The sequence below is a fragment of the Lagopus leucura genome, unplaced genomic scaffold (genome assembly GCF_019238085.1).
Source record: "Lagopus leucura isolate 7727_CA_CO unplaced genomic scaffold, USGS_WTPT01 Super-Scaffold_100001, whole genome shotgun sequence".
Classification (NCBI taxonomy): Eukaryota; Metazoa; Chordata; class Aves; order Galliformes; family Phasianidae; genus Lagopus; species Lagopus leucura.
In genome coordinates this window covers 15227956-15252236 of record NW_024962262.1, presented here as the reverse complement: position 1 = coordinate 15252236, position 24281 = coordinate 15227956, and the positions used below count along the sequence as shown (strand labels likewise).

At 41.5% G+C, this 24281-nt stretch overlaps 1 protein-coding gene across 2 annotated transcripts in view; it reads right to left on the bottom strand.

Annotated features, from left to right (window-relative positions):
- ELF1 (E74 like ETS transcription factor 1) overlaps positions 1-24281 on the bottom strand; it is a 40275-nt gene that overhangs the window by 3676 nt on the left and 12318 nt on the right. Inside the window, exons 3-7 of one of the 2 annotated variants that reach the window (XM_042867125.1) lie at positions 19749-19856; positions 18905-19069; positions 13530-13613; positions 10287-10479; positions 8724-9191 (exon numbers count right to left, since the gene is read on the bottom strand). In XM_042867125.1, coding sequence (XP_042723059.1) covers positions 8724-9191; positions 10287-10479; positions 13530-13613; positions 18905-19069; positions 19749-19856 — 1018 coding nt within the window. The remainder of the gene's footprint in view (positions 1-8723; positions 9192-10286; positions 10480-13529; positions 13614-18904; positions 19070-19748; positions 19857-24281) is intronic. The other variant, XM_042867126.1, reaches the window with a different exon arrangement.

Genomic DNA, 24281 nt, shown 5'->3' with positions numbered 1-24281 from the left:
GTCCAACTGTTAACTGGTTGCAAAGGATGACCTCAAAAACAGGGAACTGGATCTAACCAATGCTGGGGGTATTCTGCAAAGCACTAGGAACAACAGCTGTGAAATGACAGAAACAAAGCATTTTCTCAGCATGCTGAAGTCATTTTAGCCGGGTTGAAAATGAGAATCTACCTCTTGGTTCATTTGGTACTGGTAACAGTCTGGAGTTGTGCAAGATCACATTAGATTATCAAGGGCTGAACAGCGAAAAAAGCAAACACTAAATGACAAGAAGGAAAAACAAGTTTATTCATGGTAATTTATGAAAAAAATATATGAAATGGAGAAAGAAAGAAGATACGAAACAAAACTGAAGCTACAAGCCAAGCTAAACAAAGTATTTCACAGTACAACAAAAAAAAAATGAAACAAGGCAACATTAAGAAATGCACAGAAGTAAGAAGCAAGAAAAGAATTCCCTTCCTAGCATACATATTACTCAGTGTACGGATGGATATAGGGGGAACGATGGCCTTGAGATAAATGGGCCAATTTCCAGGGACTTTCCTCATTTGTTCAACTCACTGGTTACAAACAACTCATTCAATCAGCCTAGGAAGAGGAGGGAGGCAAAGGGGTGCGGTGTGCTTGTTAGAACCACTTCAAGTGCCTGAGCCAAGAGGCAATCTCTTCTACGTGAATACAGGCAACCTTGGCCAAATCAATTCAGGAGCACTACCTTCGTGCAAAGCCTTCTGCAGCTGCACTCAGTTATATGATAGTCAAAGAGCCTTATAAATACCTCATCCCAAAGCATCTCAGACGTAGCCACTGGCCTTCTTCCAGTGCTGTGCAGATGGGAGCCGCTCACCAATCAAGGTACAGAAGTCCATGAGAGGTAATAAGGTACCTGATGTCTTAATGTAGATCCTTCACATAATTACAGATCCTTCTCCTGAAGGAGGGCAGAGCTTGCCTGTTCTTGTCTAGCTCTTTGTCTGGACAAGGCAATCTGTTACATCATGAGGGCAGAGGACCTAACTCAACTGAATTAAAATTCAGAAATGTTCCCACTACCAGAAACCTGTAGCAACTCCACCTCTTTTGACAGTGCCAAATACACGTAAGAAGAGCTTCTGCAGACAGCTTCTCATTGTGCTGAAACAAAATTAGTTGAGGTGACCTTTTAAGTCCCATCTGACATAAGCAGCCTTCTTCCTTCTACCACAGGAATCGTAACAGAAATTTTATTAAGTCTTCTCAGCTGCAGGAAATTCAAATCAAAGTGGAAAGCGATAACCAAAGTCTTTGCCATGTTGACTCTATTATAAAAATATTCTGCCCTCTAAACTAAATGGGTTTCCTATAGACATTCAATCCAACTGCAAATAGAGGCAAAGCATGTGCACTGACTTTGGTTAAACAAAGAAAGGCCTCCCACACAATTGCAGGAGATGTTTTCAGTTATCACATCCCTTTTCTCATGTTTCCCATCAAATACCAGACCTCTAGCAAACTTTTTACCAAGTGTTGACACTTGTGATGGTTTTGATTCTGCATACCTCTAAGAATTGCAAAAGATTGGTGGGCTATAACAGTAGCTGACATGCAGATTTGAATTGCATTCTTATTTGGGGAAAAGGATTGATTACAGGAATGCAGACTGTGAAGACAAATCTCAGCAAGGTGTTGCCAAACTGCCTCTCTGTGCCTCTATGGTTAGCTCGAGCACACTGAATAAAGATAGGATGCAAAGTACTATTAGAGAACGTAACAGTGACATTCACTGCACAATTTATACAAGTTAACATCTATAGATGAGACAAGATAACAAAAACATTTTGTTTGATTAGCAGCCATGATTGCATTTGCTGTGTTCAAAAGTTCGTGCGAGACCAATCTGTGTATTTTATCAGCATCAGCATAGCTGCAAGTCAGATCAACAATAGTTAGTTTACATCACAGCCTGGACACAGAAACAGACTACGGAACAATAGCACCAAGCATGTGTTTGCCTGGCGTAGACATGACTTTCAAAGGTAATTCCCTCTGCTTATCGGGACAATCCACCGTGTTGGCATATTGATGGCTTCATCACTGTTCTTATACAGCATGCTCACAGCCAGAAAAAACACAATTCCCCTTCAGCTACTTCCTCCTCCTCTTGAATAAGGATCTTGCCACTGTGGTCTGTGCTTGTGTCACCTTCAGGATGAATTACTGCAACATTTTCTACCCCAAAGGTTAGCAAAAGGTCAAGATGAAAGCTGTGCCTGACTCATCCTGTAGCAGCAGTGCTCCAGTTCAGAAGGGAACACACAGACCGTATCCCACTGATCCTCTGTGGTCTGTATTAGCTTTTCCCCAAGTTACAGAACAGAGTCAGGACACTGGTCTTCTAACACGCTCTGCCCAAGCTATCACAAAGACAACTTGAATCCTCTCTGAACTGTTAGTAATGAAACAACCTCTCTTCACTACATAGAAGACACCCCACCTTAAATCACTGCTATGCTAGATTAAAGGTAGATGGAAATGTGTATCTGTTTACAGCCACAGTCATATAGAAGTGCAATTCAACGGCTCAAACCAAGGTGCCTTATAGCCCTCATGATGTCCTAGACTATGCAGAGAAGGTAAGGACTCAGTCTTTCAGGAGACATACAGCTTTTGGAGTAGCAGCAGAATGCTCTTTACACTCAGAACAACCCTATGAAGGTGAAGTTGAATCCTAAGCCTGCTTTAGTGCCACTAAATTCCAAGCTAAAAATTCCTCCAATAACACATCCCTGCAAAACAAACAACCTGTGCGAGTTACTCAGTTTTAAACAGAGCAATTCTACAAGCACAACATTCAGAGAGCCTTTCTTCTGCCTTCAAAAGCCAGGTCACTGGAAAAGTTTGGAAACAGAATGCTCATCCAGAGAGGCATTTTATTTTTCATCTTGTCACTGGAAACGTGTGGTGCCAAACTCAGTTCCCAGCGACACAACTGGAAGCTTCTGTAACTGCACTTGCATCCACCAAGAAAAGCAGAAGAGCTGCGAGTTTGTAATGTTAAATATTCTTATCTGAGATACTCAGTGTCCATCCTGATCAGGAAAACCTCGTTTGCAAAACCTGACCCTATCTTCCAAGCTTGAGTTAGCACTACTTCGTAGCCTTTCTGTGCTCAAATTACACAGAACTCCACAAGAGCTCTGAGCAGCTGTAAACGAAGGCACTGCCTGCATCCCACAAAGAACCTGCTTGCTTCATTGGCCTTCCAATTTCTTTCAGAAATACACAGCAGCCCTGGGGACTTGCTGCCCTGCTCTGCCAGCTCTGTGACAGGCAATGCCAGCTGGCACACAGAGGGATGAGGACGCAAATCCTGCACAGCATTCTTCAAACATAATTCTTTTAACAAGTCCCTTACCAGAGAAGATGCATGTTCAGACTTCTTCTCTGAAGGGTATGGTTACTTGTTAAGAAGCCAATTGTTTTAACCTCAAAAGCCCTCAATATATTCTCTACAGTATGTGGTTAATCATAAATTTTGTTTCCCTACCCAACATGACAGAAGCAAATTGCTGCAGAGGGAAGAACATTTATTTAAATGAAGAAAAGAGCGTTCATATGAATAAAACTCTGGAGGCTACATTACAGGAGACAAATTATATGGGCCCAAGATGTTTGAGTCTCACAGCAGAGCCTGACCACTAATCAGGAAAAGCTCCTGGGGAACATTCCCAAGCTTGCTCTCCTGTTCTCCCACGAGGACCACAACTGTCCATGTGCCTCACCCTCCAAAAAGCACAAAGCAGTGGCTGCTGCTATTGCTCCTCCAGTTTCCTTGTAAATTGACAGTAAAGTGACTCCAAGCACTTTCCTATAAGCAGTATGCATACATCACAAGGTTTGTCTGCCCCCTTTTTTACAATGGTGCTCACTTGTGCTGTGCATTTTAAATCAAGCAGACCCATCACGGAATCACAGAATTGTAGGGGTTGGAAGGGACCTCCAGAGATCACCGAGTCCAACCCCCCTGCCAAAGCAGGTTCCCTACACCAGGTTGCACAGGTAGGCATCCAGGCAGGTCTTGAACATCTCCAGAGAAAGAGACTCCACCACCTCCCTGGGCAGCCTGTTCCAGTGCTCCGTCACCTCACTGGAAAGAAGTTCTTGTGCACATTTGTGTGGAACTTCCTGTGCTCCAGTTTCTGTCCATTTCCCCTTGTCCTGTCTCCACACCTTGCTGAAAACAGTCTGGCCTCGCCACTCTGCTCCCCACACCTTAGATATTTATAGACCTGGATCAGGTCCCCTCTCAGTCTTCTTTTCTCAATGCTGAACAGACCCATTTCACTCAGCCTTTCCTCATAGGAGAGATGCTCCAGGCCCTTCACCATCTCTGTGGCCCTCCGCTGGACTCTTTCCAAGAGATCCCTGTCTTTTTTGTACTGGGGAGCCCAGAACTGGACGCAGTACTCCAGATGAAGCCTCACCAGGGCAGAGTAGAGGGGGGAGGATCACCTCCCTCGACCTGCTGGCCACGCTCTTTTTAATGCACCCCAGGATGCCACTGGCCCTCTTGGCCACAAGGGCACACTGCTGGCTCATGGCCAACTTGTCATCCACCAGGACACCCAGGTCCCTCTCCACAGAGCTCCTCTCCAGCAGCTCATCCCCCAACCTGTACTGGTGCATGCAATTATTCCTCCCCAGATGCAAGACTCTACACTTGCTTTTGTTAAACCTCATCCGTTTTTTTTCTGCCCAGCTCTCCAGCCTGTCCAGGTCTCGCTGAATGGCAGCACAGCCTTCAGGCATGTCAGCCAATCCTCCCAACTTCGTATCATCAGCAAACTTGCTGAGGGTGGCCACTGTCCCCTCATCAAGGTCATTGATGAAGATGTTGAACAAGACCGGACCCAGCACAGACCCCTGAGGAACACCGCTGGTTACAGGCCTCCAACCGGACTCTGCACCACCAACAACGACCCTCTGTGCTCTGCCAGTCAGCCAGTTCTCAACCCACCTCACTGTCCACTCATCTATCCCACACTTCCTCAGCTTTGTTATAAGGATGTCGTGGGGGACAGTATCAAATGCCTTGCTGAAATCCAGGTAGACTACATCCACTGCTCTCCCCCCATCCACCCAGCCAGAGACAACATCATAGAAGGCCACCAAGTTGGTAAAGCATGACCTCCCCCTGGTGAACCCATGCTGACTACTCCTGATAACCTCCTCTTCTTCCAGTTGTCTGGAGATGACATCCAGTACAAGCTGTTCCATCATCCTTCCAGGGACAGAGGTGAGGCTGACTGGCCTGTAATTACCTGGATCTTCCTTCTTGCCCTTTTTGAAGAGCAGAGTGACATTGGCTATCCTCCAGTCTTCAGGCACCTCCCCCGTCCTCCAAAACCTCTCAAAGATGACAGAAAGCGGTTCAGCAATCACCTCTGCCAGCTCCCTCAGCACCCGTGGATGCATCCCATCGGGTCCCATGGGTTTGTGAACATTGATGTTGCCTACGCGCTCTCGGAGCACCTCTTCCCTGACTAAAGGGAGGTCTTCCATTCCCCAGATCCTCTCACTAACCTCCAGGGTCTGGGATTCCCAAAGGAAAGCTTTTTCACTGAAGACAGAAGCAAAGAAGGCAATGCCTTCTCAGCATCCCGTGTTACCAGAACACACACCCCTCATTTAGCAGGGGAGCCACATTCTCCCTAGTCTTCCTTTTACTGTTAACATACTTTAAAAAGTCTCTTTTATTATCCTTCATCACATTTGTCATATTCAATTCCAGGCAGGCCTTAGCCTTCCTCATCGCATCCCTGCAGGCCCTGACAACATATCCATATTCTTCCCAAGTGGTCAGACCCTTTTTCCACATTTCATGGGCCTTCTTTCCTTTGAGTTTGCGCACGAGCTCCTTGCTCATCCACACAGGTCTTCCGCCACCCTTTCCTGATTTCTTGCTCAAGGGATGCACCGATCCTGAGCTTGGAAGAAGAGCTGCTTAAATGCCGACCAGCTCTCACAGGCCCCCTTCCCTTCCAACACCCTAGCCCACGGGATAGCTCCAAGTAGGTCCCACAGGAGATCAAAGTTGGCTCTCCTGAAGTCCAGGGTAGCAATCCTACTTTTTGCTTTGCTGCTTCCACTCAAGATCTTGAACTCTTAAATATCATCCTGCCCCTCATGGTAGGTCCACTGAAGCTCTTCAGAACATGTACACAAACACATTCAACTGCCAGAGGTTTACGGTTGCATGCGCAAACAAAAGATAGTTACTCTGTAATTTTACAATAAAACAAAGCCTAATATATCACCTCCTAAATTTTTTAATATGCCTTTCCATCTGGCCAAATGATTTTTAAGTTTGCAGTTTGAAACTAAACAAAAATATAAGTCTGAAACTGAGCAAAAATTTAAGTTACAGACTGCATTTTTGGAGCCTGGACTTATCAGCACCTTGGTTTATCCTGGCTATAAGCGTGGACAAAAACAATTTCTTATTTTTCAGTCTCACTGCTTAAACACCTTTGCATGTTTGCATTCTTGCATTCCTAATGAACAATATTTCTGTAACATTCAGTAATTTAATTGCACTGGAAAGATCCAGTCAATGGGTCTCTTCACCCCCTCCCCCCTTCAACTGAGAAACTGTCATCGTGGCTAGGAAACACATAACTGAAGGACTTATGGAAAAAAGCTATCAACACAGCAGAAACACAACTGAAGTGATACAAAACTCTAAGGATTCCACAGCTTTTATTTCATTCAAACTTCACACATGCATCATCTACTACCTTCCCCCATGGCCTTTTGCTTACTGCCCAAAAACTCACTGTGAAGTGCTGTAATGCAATAGATTGCAATCACATCATTCTGCAGCTTTCCAAATCTTAAGAACGCTTGCCTGCCTATCTAACTGGGTCTAAATGTCTTCATTCTGTTTGTTGCTATCATTTTTTTTAGCTATCCATGTAACTACATAAATAGCAGTATCTACATAACAGTCCATCCAGTTGGAATTGTTTTTGATGGATAATCCAACACAGATGTAGCCCAGAGCTATTTAACTCTGCAAACTGCCACACTCTCTACCCTACTGATGTTTAATAGCAATTTTCTCCCAACTTAAATGGTACTGCGTAGCTTCAGTAATGCCTGTACTCATCTCCTTTAACTACTAGTTACCTACCTACGTTTTTACAACTTGCAGATAATTAAATCCTTCATCAGCCTTGAAATTACAGCCTTGTGCAGCTCCGTTCCTAGGCTTTAAAATTTAAGTGCACACATCACACTGACACAGATTTTTGTTTTCCCAAAGGAATTTCAAAACTTTTTTTTTTTTTTGGTCAAATTCTTCATAATTAGAGAGTGACTTCCACCTAAGCATCTGATCACACGCAACCTTTCCTTTCTTGGGCTAATTTTAGTTGATTAGAATTATAAGCGAAACACAATTTGATTTCCGCAGTAGAAAACAAATGAAAACAGATACTGCTTACTTAAAAACGACGACTCCTTCCAGTCCATTTTACAGCCCTTATCAGTAATTACATTGCTCAATATATTTATTCCCTTATAACCTTTATGAAGCAATGAATTTCACTTTTCAGTGTGAATTTTTCGCACTGCAACGTGAACGAAAACCATTTCCTAGTTTTCAAGGAAAAAACACCAATTCACCAGGCTTTTTTTTCTTTTTTTAACCTCAAAGAAATAAGAGAGTTTATTACACACATATTTCTTGATTGAAGCTGAAGTCTTGTGTTGTCCTTTCATTTACAAATGCAGTTCTAATAACTGACCGGCTTTTACAGTCTCCAGTAGCAGAGATGAAAGAGCTAAAGGTATTTGTTCGAAGCTAAACAATTATTTGATCTCATTAACATCATTAGTTATTTCCATCTGACAACATTCTGTGGTTAACCCCAGATACTCACAGATCTACCGGTGGCTCTGGATGCAATTTTCAAAGGAAATAACACAGGAAGGGAGCAGGAAAAAACATTATTGACTTTTTGTAGTATAAAATGATAACCATTCAAACAGCAACTCTAACAACACAAATCTCAAGTGGAAAAAAGAACAACAAACAACAACTAATGCGTGTAATTCATTAAAAATGTGCAGCTCCTGATATATCCTGAGGCTTTTGTGAAACAACGAAGGTCCAGAATTACGACATGCAATTTCAGTGTTCCATGAAGGGGAGAAGAACAAGCTCTTTTAGCAGCAATAAAATGCTGAAGTACGTAACTGAGCTTTCCCCTTTTAAGTGGGGACAATAGAAAAGATGAAAGAGATGACAACATTTATAATACAAAGAATTAAGAAGGAAGAAGGCAAATCTTTCTGATGGATTATTGTAATCATACCACACGTAATTCAAAAGCAAAGACACCGAACAGTGAAAAACCAGAGCCATGAAAATACTCTCTCTGCTGCAAGACAGAACCAACAATAGAAAATTTTAAATAGAACTTGTATATTTTTTCTCTTTATTGGATTTGCACCAGGCCTAACCTGGAGGAAATAAGTGCTTCCCTTTGCCAACGACAGAGCTTAGGAGTGCGGACATTCAAGAGTGCTGTAGAAACTCCCAATTAATTCCCAGGGTCACCCTTTCACTGAAATCCAGGACAGGAGCAAGCTTTTTAAAGTACAATAAAGAACATACTCTACCTACTCACCACCCGATGAAGCTATTATTATTCATACATTAATTTACATTTTCTTACCTTATATTCTGAACTGAGGGACTTAATGTTTCATCTGGAACGTTACTGGTTACAGCTGCGTGTCCTTCTGTGAGGGTATGCAATGGCTGCATTACGTGAACTGTCCGAAAAAGCTGAGTGGGATGTACTGGCTGTGTAGACTGCATTGTCCTCAAAACTTCTGAAGTCAAGCCAGGTGTCTGCTGCTGTACAACTTCTACGTGCTCCTTAAGCTTAGCAGGCTTTGAATTTCCTGTTTTTAGAACTGTGGTGGATCCTCCCTTTGTTCCTGTGTTTGCAGACGCTCTAGATCTGCTCGACTGGTTTCTACTGGCCGCAGGAGTTGAGAGCAAACTTGAATCTGATGTTTCAGTGCTAGGACTTGCATCTTCATCATCTATGTAGACGAGATCTTTTGGCATTTCCTTAAACTGATACACTAGGCGCTGACCTTCTACTTTAGCCAGTATTCCTCTTTGGTAATAATATCTGTTTAAAGCATACATACATCAAGTTACAGAGTGCTTTCTGACAAAAAAAAAAAAGCAAGCTGAAAAAGAGAAACCCTTACCAACAGAAGAACAGTGAATAAGACCAGCATTAGCAAGAAAAAGAAGCTTAAAATAATATTTTACACGCCTCATTTCTTGATTACGAAGGAGTGGCCAAATTAGTAGCACATTTTCAATTCAAAGAACTCTTTAGTGGTATGTCTTATAGCCTTTTAATTTCAACCTCAGGTAACACTGAACAGCAAGAACTCTGCGACTTAGCAACGCTGCTACAAACTGACACTCCTTAGGAGTCATGCAAAACTTGCAGGTCTCCTCCAGACATCCAGTCCTTTTTTACCCAGTCTTAATTATGCTCACTTCTCAGTAAGTGCATACAGATGCTTCAGCTACACGGAAGGACAGGGAACAGGACAGGGGAGCTCTACTTCTGTTATACTTACAAATACATAAAATTAGACATATTGAGATGAGAGGTGAAAGGAAAGACAAGCACAGCTGCTCAGCTAGACAATGATCAATCAGCAAGTAAGACTGAAGCTTGCATCACTCACACTCACAGGATTACACTTATTTAGCACAGTCTTTTCTGTATGTGGAATAAACCCCCATAGAAAAAGATGTTTTAAAACTGTACACACAAGTTCATAGAATCGCATGCAGATCTTAATTCTAAAACTGTATTTTCCACTGAGAACTGGATCGTTTGCTATGGGAACAAATATTTTCTTAAATTCTACTATAGATAAATTCAGGACTTCTTGGAGGAAGGAGAGTCAAACTTTACAGAAAAGCCACTTCTGGAATCCCCTATCTCCAGTTTTGGGGGTGACTGTGAGATACAGGTTTGGTGGCGGCACCGAAAACATGCAAGCTGAAACTGAAGGTGATTGATTTGGGGTTTAGGTTAGCAAGGGTTACTTTTAGTTAGCTGATTTATTTTGCTGGAATAAGTCCTTTGTTTACCAAGCTAACAGAACTCCTTTACAGTTGTTACACAAATTAGATGAGGCATTTAATGCATGCAAACACCATGGCAACAAAGACAGCCTATTATTAAAAATGCACATACCTGAGAGCTCTACCCATTGTTTCATAATTCATGTCAGGTTTGTTTTTGTGTTTTCCCCATAGTCTGGACACGGCCTTAGAATCTACCAGTTTGAAAATGCCCTTCTCTCTTTGCGTCCATTTGATATACTTAGGACATGTAGCTTTGTCCTGAAGCAGTGCTAGTAAAAACTCCCAGAGATAAATTGTGTTTCCTAAAATAGAAGTATTTCAGGAAAGAAAAAAAAAATAAATTAGTTGACAATATTTTATTCTCAATGTAAACCTAAAAATTAAGAAGTTGGTATCTTTATGAACACACTGCAGTATAACGTTGAGATTAGGAAACAGTGACAGAGAGGCATGGGAAGGGAATCTTGTTAGTTATTTTAATCGGGGTGTCCAGTCTAGCCATGGTCTGTAACCAACAGATTGAGCATCAAACTACAAACATCACATCCCAGCATCAAGATCAGACAGCATTCTCTTCCCATTCACATGCTTCCTTCATGCCTAACCCAGCCACAGAAGCAGTGACTTCAATTGAACAGGAACACGTTCACGTCCATCCTCTGAAGCAACTGGAAATGAAGCACAGAATCCCTGCTTTAACAACAAGATTTTTTTGGGGGGGGAGAAGGGGGAGATACTCAGAGATAATGCCAAGGGAAGCAAACCTTGGAGATAAAGTTCAGAAAACATCTCTTTCTCCTAAACTCAATGACTTGCTGGCAGACAGCATTCAAACTGTGTTTTATGTAGAAGCAGATACAAGCACACCTACATCTGGAAATCCAACATGCCTGTTTGCTGTTTTCCACACATTATAATCACAGACTGTGAAAAAATTACCACCAAATCTGTGTCCAGAAAACACATTTAAGGAGTCTAAGCTGGTATAACTAAGGAGATCTTTTTGCCTGCTTTTTCTAAGGCTATTTGTGTTTGATGTTCCTTTGGATAGTCACAGCTGCAGAAAAGCCTTTTTAGTGAGATGCTGTCAGACTGATGAAGGAGGAAAACCTCTTGCGTGAAATTATCTCCTCACACAAGTAGCCATGTAATACCACACAAAGGTCAGCATATGCAGATTCCTGCAGCTTCACCAAAAAAAATAAAAAAAAGATGGCCAATGAATGAGAACATAACAGAAACTCTTAGATTCAGCTTCATTCTGCTGTCTTCTCAACTTCCATGGCCACCAGTCTGGACTTTTTGTTAACTAGAGGAGGTATCTTATAAATTCTTCAGACTCTGAAACTACCCTATTGTATTTCTACAAATACATCATTGTCCATACTTGACATCCTGGGTTGGTCAGCTCTAGTGATGAACCAACAGGTTTGACTGAAATTTTGGTGATTAACCCAGCAAGCCCCCATTATAAGGTACTTGCAAATATTCAGCAGTGTCACCATTCAGCCCTGACAGTACAAAACACCCCTTCAGAAGGTAGAAACCTGAAAAGCGAGCATCTCTGGAGAAAAACCCCTGGCTTTGCTACAAATCTCTTCCAGCCTAGTGGAAAATATCAGCCTGTCTGCCTCCAGACACCTGAAGGCAAAGGTTAAGATTGTTTAGGCAAGACACCGTGTCAGTCAGGAATGACAGCATTCCCAGCCAATTACCACTAATCCAGGGTGCTTTTGTTGTAGTCTAGACTAAAAAACTGAGCAGTATCAAGGCAGACTGAAAATCTGTCACTGTTTAGCCACTGAAAAATCACTATGAAGAGGACTGTCTGTGAAAGCACTGTTTTACTCACAGGCAGGATTTCTAACCTCCTGTGAGTTACAGCATAAGAAATGCAGAGAAAACTCACTATTTGCTCCATGCACTGCATTAAATAATTAAATGGAGAAGTCAGTATTTTAGCACACATGCTCTCCTAAGGGGGAACAGTGCAGATACTGAGAGATGAGCAACTCCCAGGATTTTCTAGTTGCTTCTGTGCCATGGCCACATATATTATCATCTCTTCTGCTTTGACTCTACGTTCCTCAAAAATATAATAAACAAGTGCTTGTATGGTAGTTTTGTTTGTAATAGTGGCTTCAGGCAACACACTGTAATTCCTTCTGAGTTAGCAATTTTGTAAGTAGGGACAAATGTGAAATATTATAGTATATCCTTGTTATCATCAACAGAAAGTTAGATGCTTCTGCCTTTTAACTTGGAGGATGGATAGCTGCTTTGATATTTCCCATTATTTCATTTAAGCACTGCTGTGAGGTTACTGTGATGCTTTTCTTTAATTTAAAAATCAGGTCTTAATTAAAAGCAAACAAACCAACCACAACAGTGCATATTCAAAACAGCCAGCAATAGCTTTTAAAATATTTATTACTTGCAAACAGATCTTTTTTTTTCCTGTTACGGTCGAAAAAATTTTATTCAAAAGAGAACACATTATTTGGTCAAATGTAGTAATTTTTAGAGTTTCAAAAGAGACCAACACCCCCCCGGGTTTTGCAGAGCTTGTCTCCTGGTGAGCACTGCAAAATACGAGAGCAGCTCAGGTGATAAAAGCACACGTGGTGGCACTTGAGGTGACACAGAAGAGCTTCCCCTGTGCAAAGCAGTTGGTGGCAGAAAGTGCGTCAGGCTGCAATTCACAAACCAGCCAGGTTTCAGTGTGGGCACTGGATCAACAGTGAAGCAAGCTGACCAAACTGACAGGCACTGCTGAACAGTTCACAGAAGGGGAAATTATTTATTTGTATCAGTAACGTGGCCTCTTCTCTTTCTTTTTTCTTTCTTTCCCTATTTTAACCATGAAAGGAATGAAGTACTGAAAACCTAAGCGTTCTGCCCAAGCCTTCAAGCTAACTTCCCTCAAATTTAAGGCACTGGTACTTCCCACTGGCAGCTGGCAGCCTTGATCATCTCTCTGTGCAGAATTAGACACGTGCAGATGGAAAATGTTTCCAAAGATCATCTGTCAAAACAACTGCATCCCACGAAAGCTTCATACAATGCAAGGCACTCCCCAGGACTTCTACAGAAACACAGCAGCCTCTGTGGGGGCTTGAGGATTTTCCAAGAGCCCTTGCAACTGAAATGACAAATGCATCCTTCTTCCCAGGAACTGGGTAATTCACAAAGGAGTTTCCTGCACTGATTTTTTTACATAATTTATGATGAAATGGTAACTACCTTTGAGTACAAGATCTGTTGCTCTATCACTGCAAACTCTTCTCTTTTTACGTGTCAGTCAGAAGCAATATGCTTTATTAAAAACTTCAGTGACAACTATGTGACTTACCCTTTCCATCTTTGTTTTTCTTTTTCACAGATATGTTTGGAGTTGTTGCAGGGGACTCAGGACGAGAGGGTTTTGGCTTCTTCCCTGAAATAAACCACCAGTAAATGAACTTCAGGTTAGAAAAAAAAATGGATGTAAGCAAAAAAGAACCAGGACCTAAAAAAGAATGATATTTTTTTCTTAATTCAGAGGAATTTCAATTTTTATTCATTTAGGATTTTTGTTCTATTCTGAGCCTTTTCTATTTCTACAAGATTGACACCCCTATGATATTAGTGTAAAGATTTTTTTCTAGTAAAGATTTTCCAAAGCTCACCTGCCTTGGAAATCTCTGTGGCTTTTTAGGTACTCTTAACAGCACTTACTACAGGAGAGATAAGAAGAATAGGCTATTAACTGTGAACAGAAGTGTTTCAATGGAAAAGGCTCAACAAAATACAGAGCACTATCTTGTTCAGGCATCACCAAAATGGAATTTTCAGGGATACAACAAGGTTGTCTTCTTATTTGTCTGGAAGTCCCCACTGATAGCAGCCAACTGTACTGTCACATGAAGAAAATATTTTTCAGTTCTGTTTTATCTTATATCTTTCCCAATGCTGGAAGGAAAGTTGGTTGTTTTTCTAAGACTGGGAGAACCATTAACAGAAACACCATTTTTTGAAGTTATAAACATGGTTGCTCTGTCTGGTGAGGAAGACTTAAAGAAAGAATTACAAGTGATGACAAGAGTGAAGAGCATTCATTTGAAAATGTTGAAGAAACAACTAATCGTAAGTGGAATAAAAAAAATTAAGTTGTACTGCATTCTTTTTTCAATATCAAATCTTGAACTTATTCCTTCATTGGCTCTCACTCAATATCAGCTTTACCAATACTGTAATTAATCAGGAATCTTCAAAACATACTTATGAAAAAAATACTCCTCTTATTAGGTTTTGCAATGACCCTTTAGTACAAAACTGTCCTAAAAGCAATGCCTCCTACTTCATTATGTTGGCCCATGATGTCAGAGGTGGACATTGATGGGTGCCTTGTACCTGGAGACATTCAAGGTCAGGCTGGTTGAGGCTCTATGCAACTTGATCCAGCTGTAGGTGTTCCTGTCCGTTACAGGGGAGCTGGACTGGACAACTTTTTAAGGGCTCCTTTTCCTCCTTCCCCCTTTCCCAAGGCATGGGTCCGTGGGTCTCCCCTCCCCATTAGTCATAAAACCAGGTTGAACCAGCCTGTAAACTGTTGACACCAACTCAGAAGATGCTATGATGGTATGGCAACAGAGGCTGTACCTTCCTGACAGTATTCCATTACATGCTGTTACTGTGTGACAGATGGGAGAAGAGATGCAGTCTGACAGAATGGCATCTGACACAGAAGTGTATCACTGAACTCCTTCACCTAGAAAAAATGGCACCCATTGACATTCATCAACACTTGCTGAACATTTATGGAGACCAAACAGAGGATGTGAGCACAGTGAGACAGTGGGTGGTGCATTTCAGCAGTGGCAACAGTGAAGTGGAAGACAAACCACGTTCCAGACAGCCATGCAGACTTTTACAAGAATGGTGTGCAGGCTCTTGTTCATCGCTGGCAAAAAATGCGGAGCTAACGTTGGTGATTGTGTTGAAGAAATGTTTTGTAGCTGAGAGTTTGCTCTATCAAATAGTGTTATGGTGCTCTTTTATCTGTTATATTTTCAATGGAAATAAATAAGAGGCATTACTTTCAGAGTGCATATTATCAGTACCTAAATTTTTCATGTACTGCTTCTGTTCTTTTGAGAGGCAGAACAGAGCAAGCAGACAGGACTGAGAGAAATATACTTCTAATCCAAGTAACCTGCTGTCATAAATAAAGAGGTAAAGAAAAGTATTTTTCTTTTTCTCTCTTTATTGCATTTCCAAAGGCATTTAAGTTCAACTGAAGCAAGACAAACAGGTCTGTGCAATGCCATTCCTCTTTCGGTTTTATTTTTAGAGGTTTTCTTAGTACAAGAGACAAAACTGCAGAATAATCACAGAATCAAAGAATATGGGTTAGGGAGTTTCACCGGCTCTGAACAAGAATGTCAAGGCCAGCCTGGACTGTCTGATTTGTTACAGACCTTCAGATATCCATTAAGAAGTCATTAGAAAGCCTGGTTTGAGCACTTTCAACGTTGGCAGTCTTGATAAGTCCCCTTTGCACTTTCAATTTTCCTTCTCTCTCCCTTTTTTTTTTTTCTTCCCAAACAGGAACAAGAGGAAGGATTGCTAGTTGAGAGCTGCAGTGAGGAAAGACTAGTAATGCATGAAGTCCTCTCATTTAATTGCTTTCATTCATGGAGGATTCATGGCTGAGGATGGGACACAAAGCTCAGTCATCTCCTTGGCCATTAATGTCTTCCTTGATTTGAATGAAGATGGAAGGAAAGAAATCCTACAACACTGGCTTTCAAGGGGCTGTTCGACAAAACAGTAGGAATCTCTGGAGCATGTTTCTAGCAGTTTTATACTACTAACCATTACTGGTTGCAACAAGAAAAAAGTCTTCTTTATTTTCTTCTTCTGTAAAACATTTAGACAGAACCATGCTTCTATAGGTCAGCTATTATTGCACAAGAAGTTCCACATGGTAACTTTGGGTAAAGGCTTTTCTCTCCTTCTAGTTGCTTTATGGGATAACTGTTCAGTGCTCATATTGTTACCCATCTTGTACATACATGTTAAGGAGTAATATTAATTCTACTCTCCATAATTAAGGAGTAGAGATTGTTATTTGGATGTAGTTAATTACCAACATCCAAGTAAGATGAGGTCTTAAAAGCAAAACAAGTGGATTAGGTCTCATGACTCAACTACTGCAGGTCAACTTCAGGAAATGCAAGCACTGATCCACATGCAATTCATGCACTTTCGGTAACAGATAACCTGGCCTACTAAACATAAATACAACTGCTGCAGCTATTCTAGGTTCTCTTACCTCAAAACTGGACTACTTCAAGGCAGCCTATCTGGACAATCCTCTACCACAAAGCTATCCCAAACTGGAAAATGAGTGAAGAATTGTGGAACTTGTTTACAGAGAGGTATTGATCTTACTGCTCTAAAACTGGGCTAGAAATGAGTGAAGATGGGTTTAGGCTACACTGTGAGCTATAACCTCCAGATGCTGATACCATCAAAAGAACAGGCAGGAGAGACACAAGAAATCTTTGTTTAAAAGAAACTATTCACTGAAAGTATATTAAACATTAGCACACTTCCTCCTCTGGTCCAATACAGCATGAATTTGTTACCTTTCAGAGTACGTTACTACATTCCTTTTTAGGAGAGAATTTTATAAAGAGGAAGGATGAAGAATGTGCAGGAAGCTAAGACTCATGAGGATCTGCTGTAATCTCATACTAATTGCTTGTGTGATTGTTTTGGTTTTTTCCCACTTCTCTATTGTTGAGGTTGTAAAAACACTTCAGCTCAGAAATTCCTGCTACAAATTAATTAGATATTAACAAAATGAGATGCAGCATTGAGGCTGGCAAGGAAAGTGATTAAAATCATCCTATCACTTCTGGAGAACATTTTCTTGTAGCAGCTCTTTTCAGCAGCACCATCCCAACTCAGTTAGCAAGGCAATGCTCTGTGCAATGCAACCCTACAAATACAGCTGTTGGGTTACATGTGCTGCTACTCTGTGAATAGATTGTGGCTACAACACACGTGGGAAAATGACCATAGTCCTTCACACTGCCACAGAACTGACTCAACCAGGGCAAACAGATTGCCCTTATAAAAGCCAGAACAGAAAATACAAACCCTGCATGTCATCCTGAAATGCACTACAAAATGAGTAACATTTTGTAGTAATGCCTGTAGGTCAATGCCTTATAAATCCCTGCACACTTTGCAATAACACTTCAGCAATGCTCAGATCAGACCATCTGCCTCAATTTCACTGAACACTGGTAGTTAATGAAACCTTAAGCTGATGCATCTTTTCTAGCTTTTCTTGTATGTGATGTAATGATCAAAGCCAATCACATTCACTGTGGAGCAACTGACATTTTAGCCTACAGTTAGAAAGGAGGAAGGAGTGGGAGTAAGCAGAAGCACAACACTAACATGGTATGAAAGCATCAAGCCAAAGAAGTTAAATGTCGGGCAGATTGAGGCTCCTTGTTTTGACCCACACAGCAGCCGACATCAAGAAGAAACAAAAAAAACCAAACCAGCTAAAGTCCCCTTACAGTTGGTTATGATGCAGCACGGTAGTTTCCCCAGCAGCACTCTTGGGCAGCTGCTGGTCAGACTCCTCTGCACAGCAGTTTCAGTTCAGTTTTCTTACAACAACCAAAGAGCTCCTGACCAACACCCATCTCCACCAGACCCTGTGACACACAAGGGACTAAGGAAGCTCCCACAGCATTTCCAGAGGTCTGTATGTTGCCCTTCACACATAACTACCCCCAACATTCATTATTGGCATTAGCAACAAAATGCACTCTTGCATCAGAAGCATAATGGGGTAGGCGGCAAAAGCCCTCTTCTGGATGACTTATTTTCCCCATAGGGGAATGTGTCAAAATCTTCTGTCCTAAAGCTCTGATTCAGACCTATGTTTTAGTTCCAGAAACATAACTCTTCTGTTTTATTTCATTTTTATTATTATTAATATTATTTTTAATTTGTTGCAACATCACCTTACATCTGCCTGCACTACGTGACACTTTTCCAAAGCAGACATTAGCATCAGGGCCTCAGATGGTGCCTGCACTGAAGCAGAGTAGGAAGACAGGAGCAGAAGGTCTGACTAACATCACATAACTTCATTACCCTTCAGTATGGCAGTGACTCCAGAGGAACATGACACAACAGACAAGGCCTCGGCCAAGTCAGGTTACCTCCTGCAAATGGGACTGAAACTTACTACAGTGTGCAGCTATTCAGAGAAAAGAAGCACCACCAACAAAATAAAACTACAGTTTATATTCAAGAAATGCTAAAAAAAAAAAAAAGTTCTCATTCTTATCTTCTGCGCATAACAGATCTTTTTTGAGTCAAAGCAAAATAAAAGCTAATTAAAATATTTCAGCTTTCACGGTAGTGCAAGATCCATAGTTTGTAATGTAATTTTCTTCTTAAGAAACTAGAAATAGGAATGAGTAAAGATCCATGTTTCCTAAGGCAAGTAACCATTGCTATCCCTCCAACATCATCAATATCTCAGCATTTGGGCTTGGACTTAGTCAGACAAAGCATTCTCTGTATTTCCAGCAGAGGACACTTGATTCTTTTGACCTGTCAGCCAGGATGGCTCCATAGACCCATGAGAGGAGGTAAGCATGCCACTGACTGCTCTCTACTCCACAAGACTGCTCTGCAATAGCATCTTACCCTTTTTCTTCTTTGGTTGTTCAAATTCCGGAGTCTCTGGTGACTCAGCATAAGGGTCTGGGGCTTGGTGAACTTCCACGACCTCGGGGATCCCATCAAGACTGACTGATACATGTGTAATAGGAGCCACTATATCTTCATCTTCAGTTGAGCCAAACATAGTTGCTTAAGGGAAAGGGATAATGGGAGGAGATCAGTTCATAACTGAATATGTCCATCCACAATCAGAAGTAGCATTAAAACAGACAAGTGCAGTGACATAGCCTACGCTCCTAAAAAGCACTGTTGTGGTGTGTGTTCACACATTTTTATTCGCAGTTAACAGAATTTGCAGAGGTAAGTATATGTTCTTCTATCTTGCCAGTGCAGAATCACAGAACTATTTGGGTTGGGAGGGACCTTAAACATTGCCTAGTTCCAACCTCCTGCTCTGTGCAGGGACACCTTCCACTGTATCAGCTTGCCCAGAGTCACATCCAACCCGGCCTTGAACACTTCCAGGCATCCACCACATTTCTCGGTCAAACATAAATAGATTCATCCTCTATCAGAGGAACAAAACAGAACAGCCTAAACAGTTCCACTTAATTCATATTTTCCCTTCAATTCTTAATTTTTTCCTTATCTATCGATGTTCAACTCTGGGATCAACGTGTTCTCAAGGAAGTGAAACTCCTCACTGCATATAACACTAGATTTCTGGTACCCAAACTACGCATCTAAAATCTACTTGGAAGCAAAATATTCCTACTCCTTCCAGTCAATCACACAACACTGAACCTCTCCTTGTCACAAACAAGTCAAACACAGGCTAGATTCACTTTCTTAAAAAAAAAAAACTCACTTATTCTTTTTTCATCCAACATAGGACCAGGGGAGTCCATATTGAGAAGTGCTTCAGCAGCCTCAATTGTTTCCATAGTTTCATCTCCATTATGACACGATGTTTCAACTAAAAGCAAAAGAAAATAATTAATTCCAAACAAGCTACAAAGTAGATTTAAAGCATGTTATTTATCATAAAATCATAGAATAATAGAATCATAGAACGGCATAGGTTGAAAAGGACCACAATGATCATCTGGTTTCAACCCCCCTGCTATGTGCAGGGTCACCAACCAGCAGACCAGGCTGCCCAGAGCCACATCCAGCCTGGTCTTGAATGCCTCCAGGGATGGGGCATCCACAGCCTCCTTGGGCAACCTGTTCCAGTGCCACCACTGGATGAATAACTTCCTCCTAATATCTTACCTAAACCTCCCCTGTCTCAGTTTAAGACCATTCTCCCGTGTCCTATCACTGTCCACCTTTGCGAACAGCTGCAAATTTACTTCTATATCATTTCCAAAAAGAAAATGAAAAGTGGTCTCAACTAAATGTGCAGTAACAGTTTATCTGGGGAGAAAAAGTACACGTTTAGTTTTAAAAGCGTAGTGCATTAAAACAAAAAAAGACTTTAATTTCTGCCTCATCTTTCTAACCCCTCCATGTGCTGATCAAGTACATGCAATAAAACACCATGCCCATAATCCTTGAGAAAAAGCCACTGTCCCAAACAATATTCTATACACTACCCTTAAAAAAAATTGCTGCTTTCTTCTTATGATTGTCCTAAGAAAGAGAATTCTGTACTTAAGAGATGCTCTTTTAGCCTAGAGAACAGATAGGCAAACTTCCATTAGACAGCTTATTACCTATAGGTACAATTGAACACTGAACTTCCAAATCTGTAGGGATGATAGGAGTGGCTAACAGAGCATGCTCCAGGGAAGCAGTATTAAAAATTATTACTATGATTATTACCATAAAAACCAGTAGAAAGGGCTGGTATGCTTTCCAAAAGTTTTAACTACTAGACAATCCCTCATTTGTCTTATACTGGTGCCCATCAGACAAATCAAAAGCACTTGGATCTTTATAATTTGTAATTTATAATTAAGGCCATATGAAGCACACACACAAAAAAATCTGATAAAATAGTTCTTTTCTGACAGAAAGCAGATTTGGAAATAGTAGCAGTCCAAGAAGATAATTCAGTTTGACTAGAGGAGTATCTTTACCAGAGGATTGTTTGCAAAATAAGTGTAGTATAACAAACAAGGTACATCAGTTTCACTTTTGGGTACCGTAAGCCTTTAGAAATGTTCTCAAAAAAAGGTTATTCAAGCAATTGCTTTGTTGGATAGAAATGCTCAGGTCAGGTTTCCTTATCTTTTGCCATGAATTTGAACCCGCTTTCGGTATTTTACACAAGTTTATCAAAGCAGTGCAAAGGTCTGCATTAGTAAGTCCCCTGCACAGGGCACAGACCAACCTTAGCTACTTTCTTAAGCCCTGTAATGAGTCAGATTCACACCCTGCCTGTTTAACTTTGAGGAATTTGGGGTGAGGCAGCCACACACACACACACAATAAAAAAAAAAAGAAAAAACAAAGAAAAAGGAGACCGACTCCTTTGCCAGCCATACCAGGCACAACCTCAGAGCATTTCTTCTTCGCGTTAAAGCCATAGATTTGCACCAAGAAATGCAACCTCTGTACCGCGTTCCTTAAATGACGGTAACAACAAAGCACCCAGCCCACCAGCAATCACACTAAATTTCAGAAAACAAACAGAAAGTTTCACTCCAAATGCTTACAGCTTCTGCAATCGTATCACTGGGAGAGGACCAAGATAAGAGCGGGTATTCGTGCACCAGCCCTGCCTCCCACACCCTGCTGTGCTTACGGGCAGCTCACAGCCTACAGCAGGCAGCTCTGCAGGAGCCTCCTTAGGATAGCATGGTTAGGTTGTGGTTGGACCCGATGGTCTTTAAGGCCTTTTCTGACCTGAGCAGTTGCATGATTCTTAGAAGGTGACTTTGCACGATTGAGCCAAACTCATTGCTCTGTTGCTGAAAGAAAATAGGGATGTGGTTCTGATTCTCCTCTACCGCTGGTTCATGATCCAGACTCCTTATCAATACAAGCCAGGCTTCACACTGTTTTGATCACACTGAGGCAACTGAGTCCTGTGCAATGGCTGAACATAAATCTGAGGGGTTCTGCTGGATTAGCAAGTTGAATTACAGGAACTCAAGAGCCAACACAAGCAAGCTGTGAGGTGCCACATGGCAATGTAATCACAACCTCCCTGTCCTATTAGCAGCAGCACGCAGCTTGAGATAGCTCTCAGGGATAACCGACCCAACAAATAAGAGCAAGCCAGTCTGCTACTTCAGTTTCTTAACATTGCCAGTATATATTCCAATCACAATTGAAATCACCAATCACAATGGCAGTTATGACACAGTCACAAACTAAAGAAGGATTGAGACGACAGTACTTATTTGTTACACTTCAAAGTCGCAGCTACAAAAATGCTGTGCATTTTCATTTCAAAGTACCTATTTTAAATAGGTTGCAACTTAAGAAAAAAAAATAAAGGAAAACAAAACCACACCCAAAAGTAACATTTTTTTCCCAGGGTACTCAACAAGCTCCCGATTATCTCAGCAAGCCACAAATTTAAGCCTCTGTGTATGCCAATTACAACCCAATTACTGTGGATGCGTGTTTGCAATGAATCAGCAGAGCTCACAGCTAGCAGCAGGCCTGCCCAGACAAGGCTGTCTTCTCACCTGGTGGAAAAAGAAACTCGACATCTAGCCTGAAGCTCCTTCCTTCAGCCCAAATTCCCACCTAGCATACTTTGGAATGCTTTACACCTTTCTACTTGACACCTCCTGACAAGGTGGCTGCTCACTTCCCATCGCTCAGCTCAGGGATCCCACCCCACTCCCTCTGTCACACACCTCTCAAACCAATCATCAGCCCCAAAAGGCCAACGATGGGGGCTTTGCCCAGACTAGATACAGCCTGTGCTAGTCACAGCTGTATTTAAATACACCAACTAAAGGGATCAAGGTCTCAGAACAATGCTGGAAGAAATGTAAAGTCGCTGAAAGAAGGAAGAATCATAGAAATACCTGCGTTGAAAAGGACCACAATGATCATCTGGTTTCAACCCCCTGCTATGTGCAGGGTCACCAACCAGCAGACCAGGTTGCCCAGAGCCACATCCAGCCTGGCCTTGAATGCCTCCAGGGATGGGGCATCCACAGCCTCCTTGGGCAACCTGTTCCAGTGTGTCACCACCCTCTGAGTGAAAAACTTCCTCCTAACATCTAAACTAAACCTCCCCTGTCTCAGTTTAAGACCATTCCCCCTTGTCCTATCTCTATCCACCCTTAAAAACAGCCGTTCTCCTGTTTATATGCTCCCTTCAAGTACTGGAAGGCCACCATGAGGTCTCCCTAAAGCCTTCTCTTTTCCAAGCTAAACGAGCCCAGTTCCCTCAACCTTTCTTCATAGGAGAGATGCTCCATGAATTTAATGAAGAGATTCCTCACATACAGACTGAGACCTTTTTTTCAGAATAACTGACTGTTAAATTTAAGCGATTGCTTTTTAATAGAAATTCTGCACCAACTGTTAAGTAATGCTGGAAAACCAAGTGCTAATTTAAGAATGCACGTGATTCAAGGAGACCTATACATCACACTTCCTTTTCTTTTTAAACACGGCTTTAAAATTCATAAGTGAAATTATCTTACCGGGGAGCTCCATGGAAAAACACTCCTCATTTCTATCCAGATGGTATAAGCAGTATTGAGTAACTTCTCTACAAAGCAACAGATCTCATCTTTTTGTCTTTTTACAACTAGCATCTTGTCAATGGAAAATCCTCATGGATTAAGACTGTGAAATTCTGTTTCCAACTCAGCAGCCTTTTGGATTTCTTTGCAATCATTATAAATGATTACATCCACGGAACATGCTGGGGTTGTGCTGGGTTACAACACGTAGCACTTTCCCTTCATTCACTTACTTGAACAGTTTGGCTTGTGCCATCAGTTCTAGAGGTTCACCAAATGCACAGGCTAAATGCTACCTAACTTGGACAGACTGTAAAATAACTTCTGAATTGGTTGTTAAGCTTCATTGCTGTTCTATGAGAACCTGTATTTCTGTGCTCTGGATTCAGATCAGGGCACAGTGAATCAAAGTGCCCATTTTTTTTGTCTCTCCCCTCTTACACAAACTTTCTCACTGTTTCAGTGAGGAGGCACAGGTGAACCACAAAGTGGCAGAGTTTGATTACCTGCTGTTTTTCTACATTACATGTGTCGGCTTCAAGAAAAAAATAATTCAGGAAGTTACATAATCCAATTAGTTCCTCCTTCCTGTGCATTTTACAACTCTAATTAATTACACTAATAAGATAAATAAAGTGTACTAAATGATACCATCTGACAAGATGGCCTACAGTTTATTGTATGCAAAACTTGATCCCCTGTATTTTTCAGAGAGGAAAAAAACCACCACCACACAACTC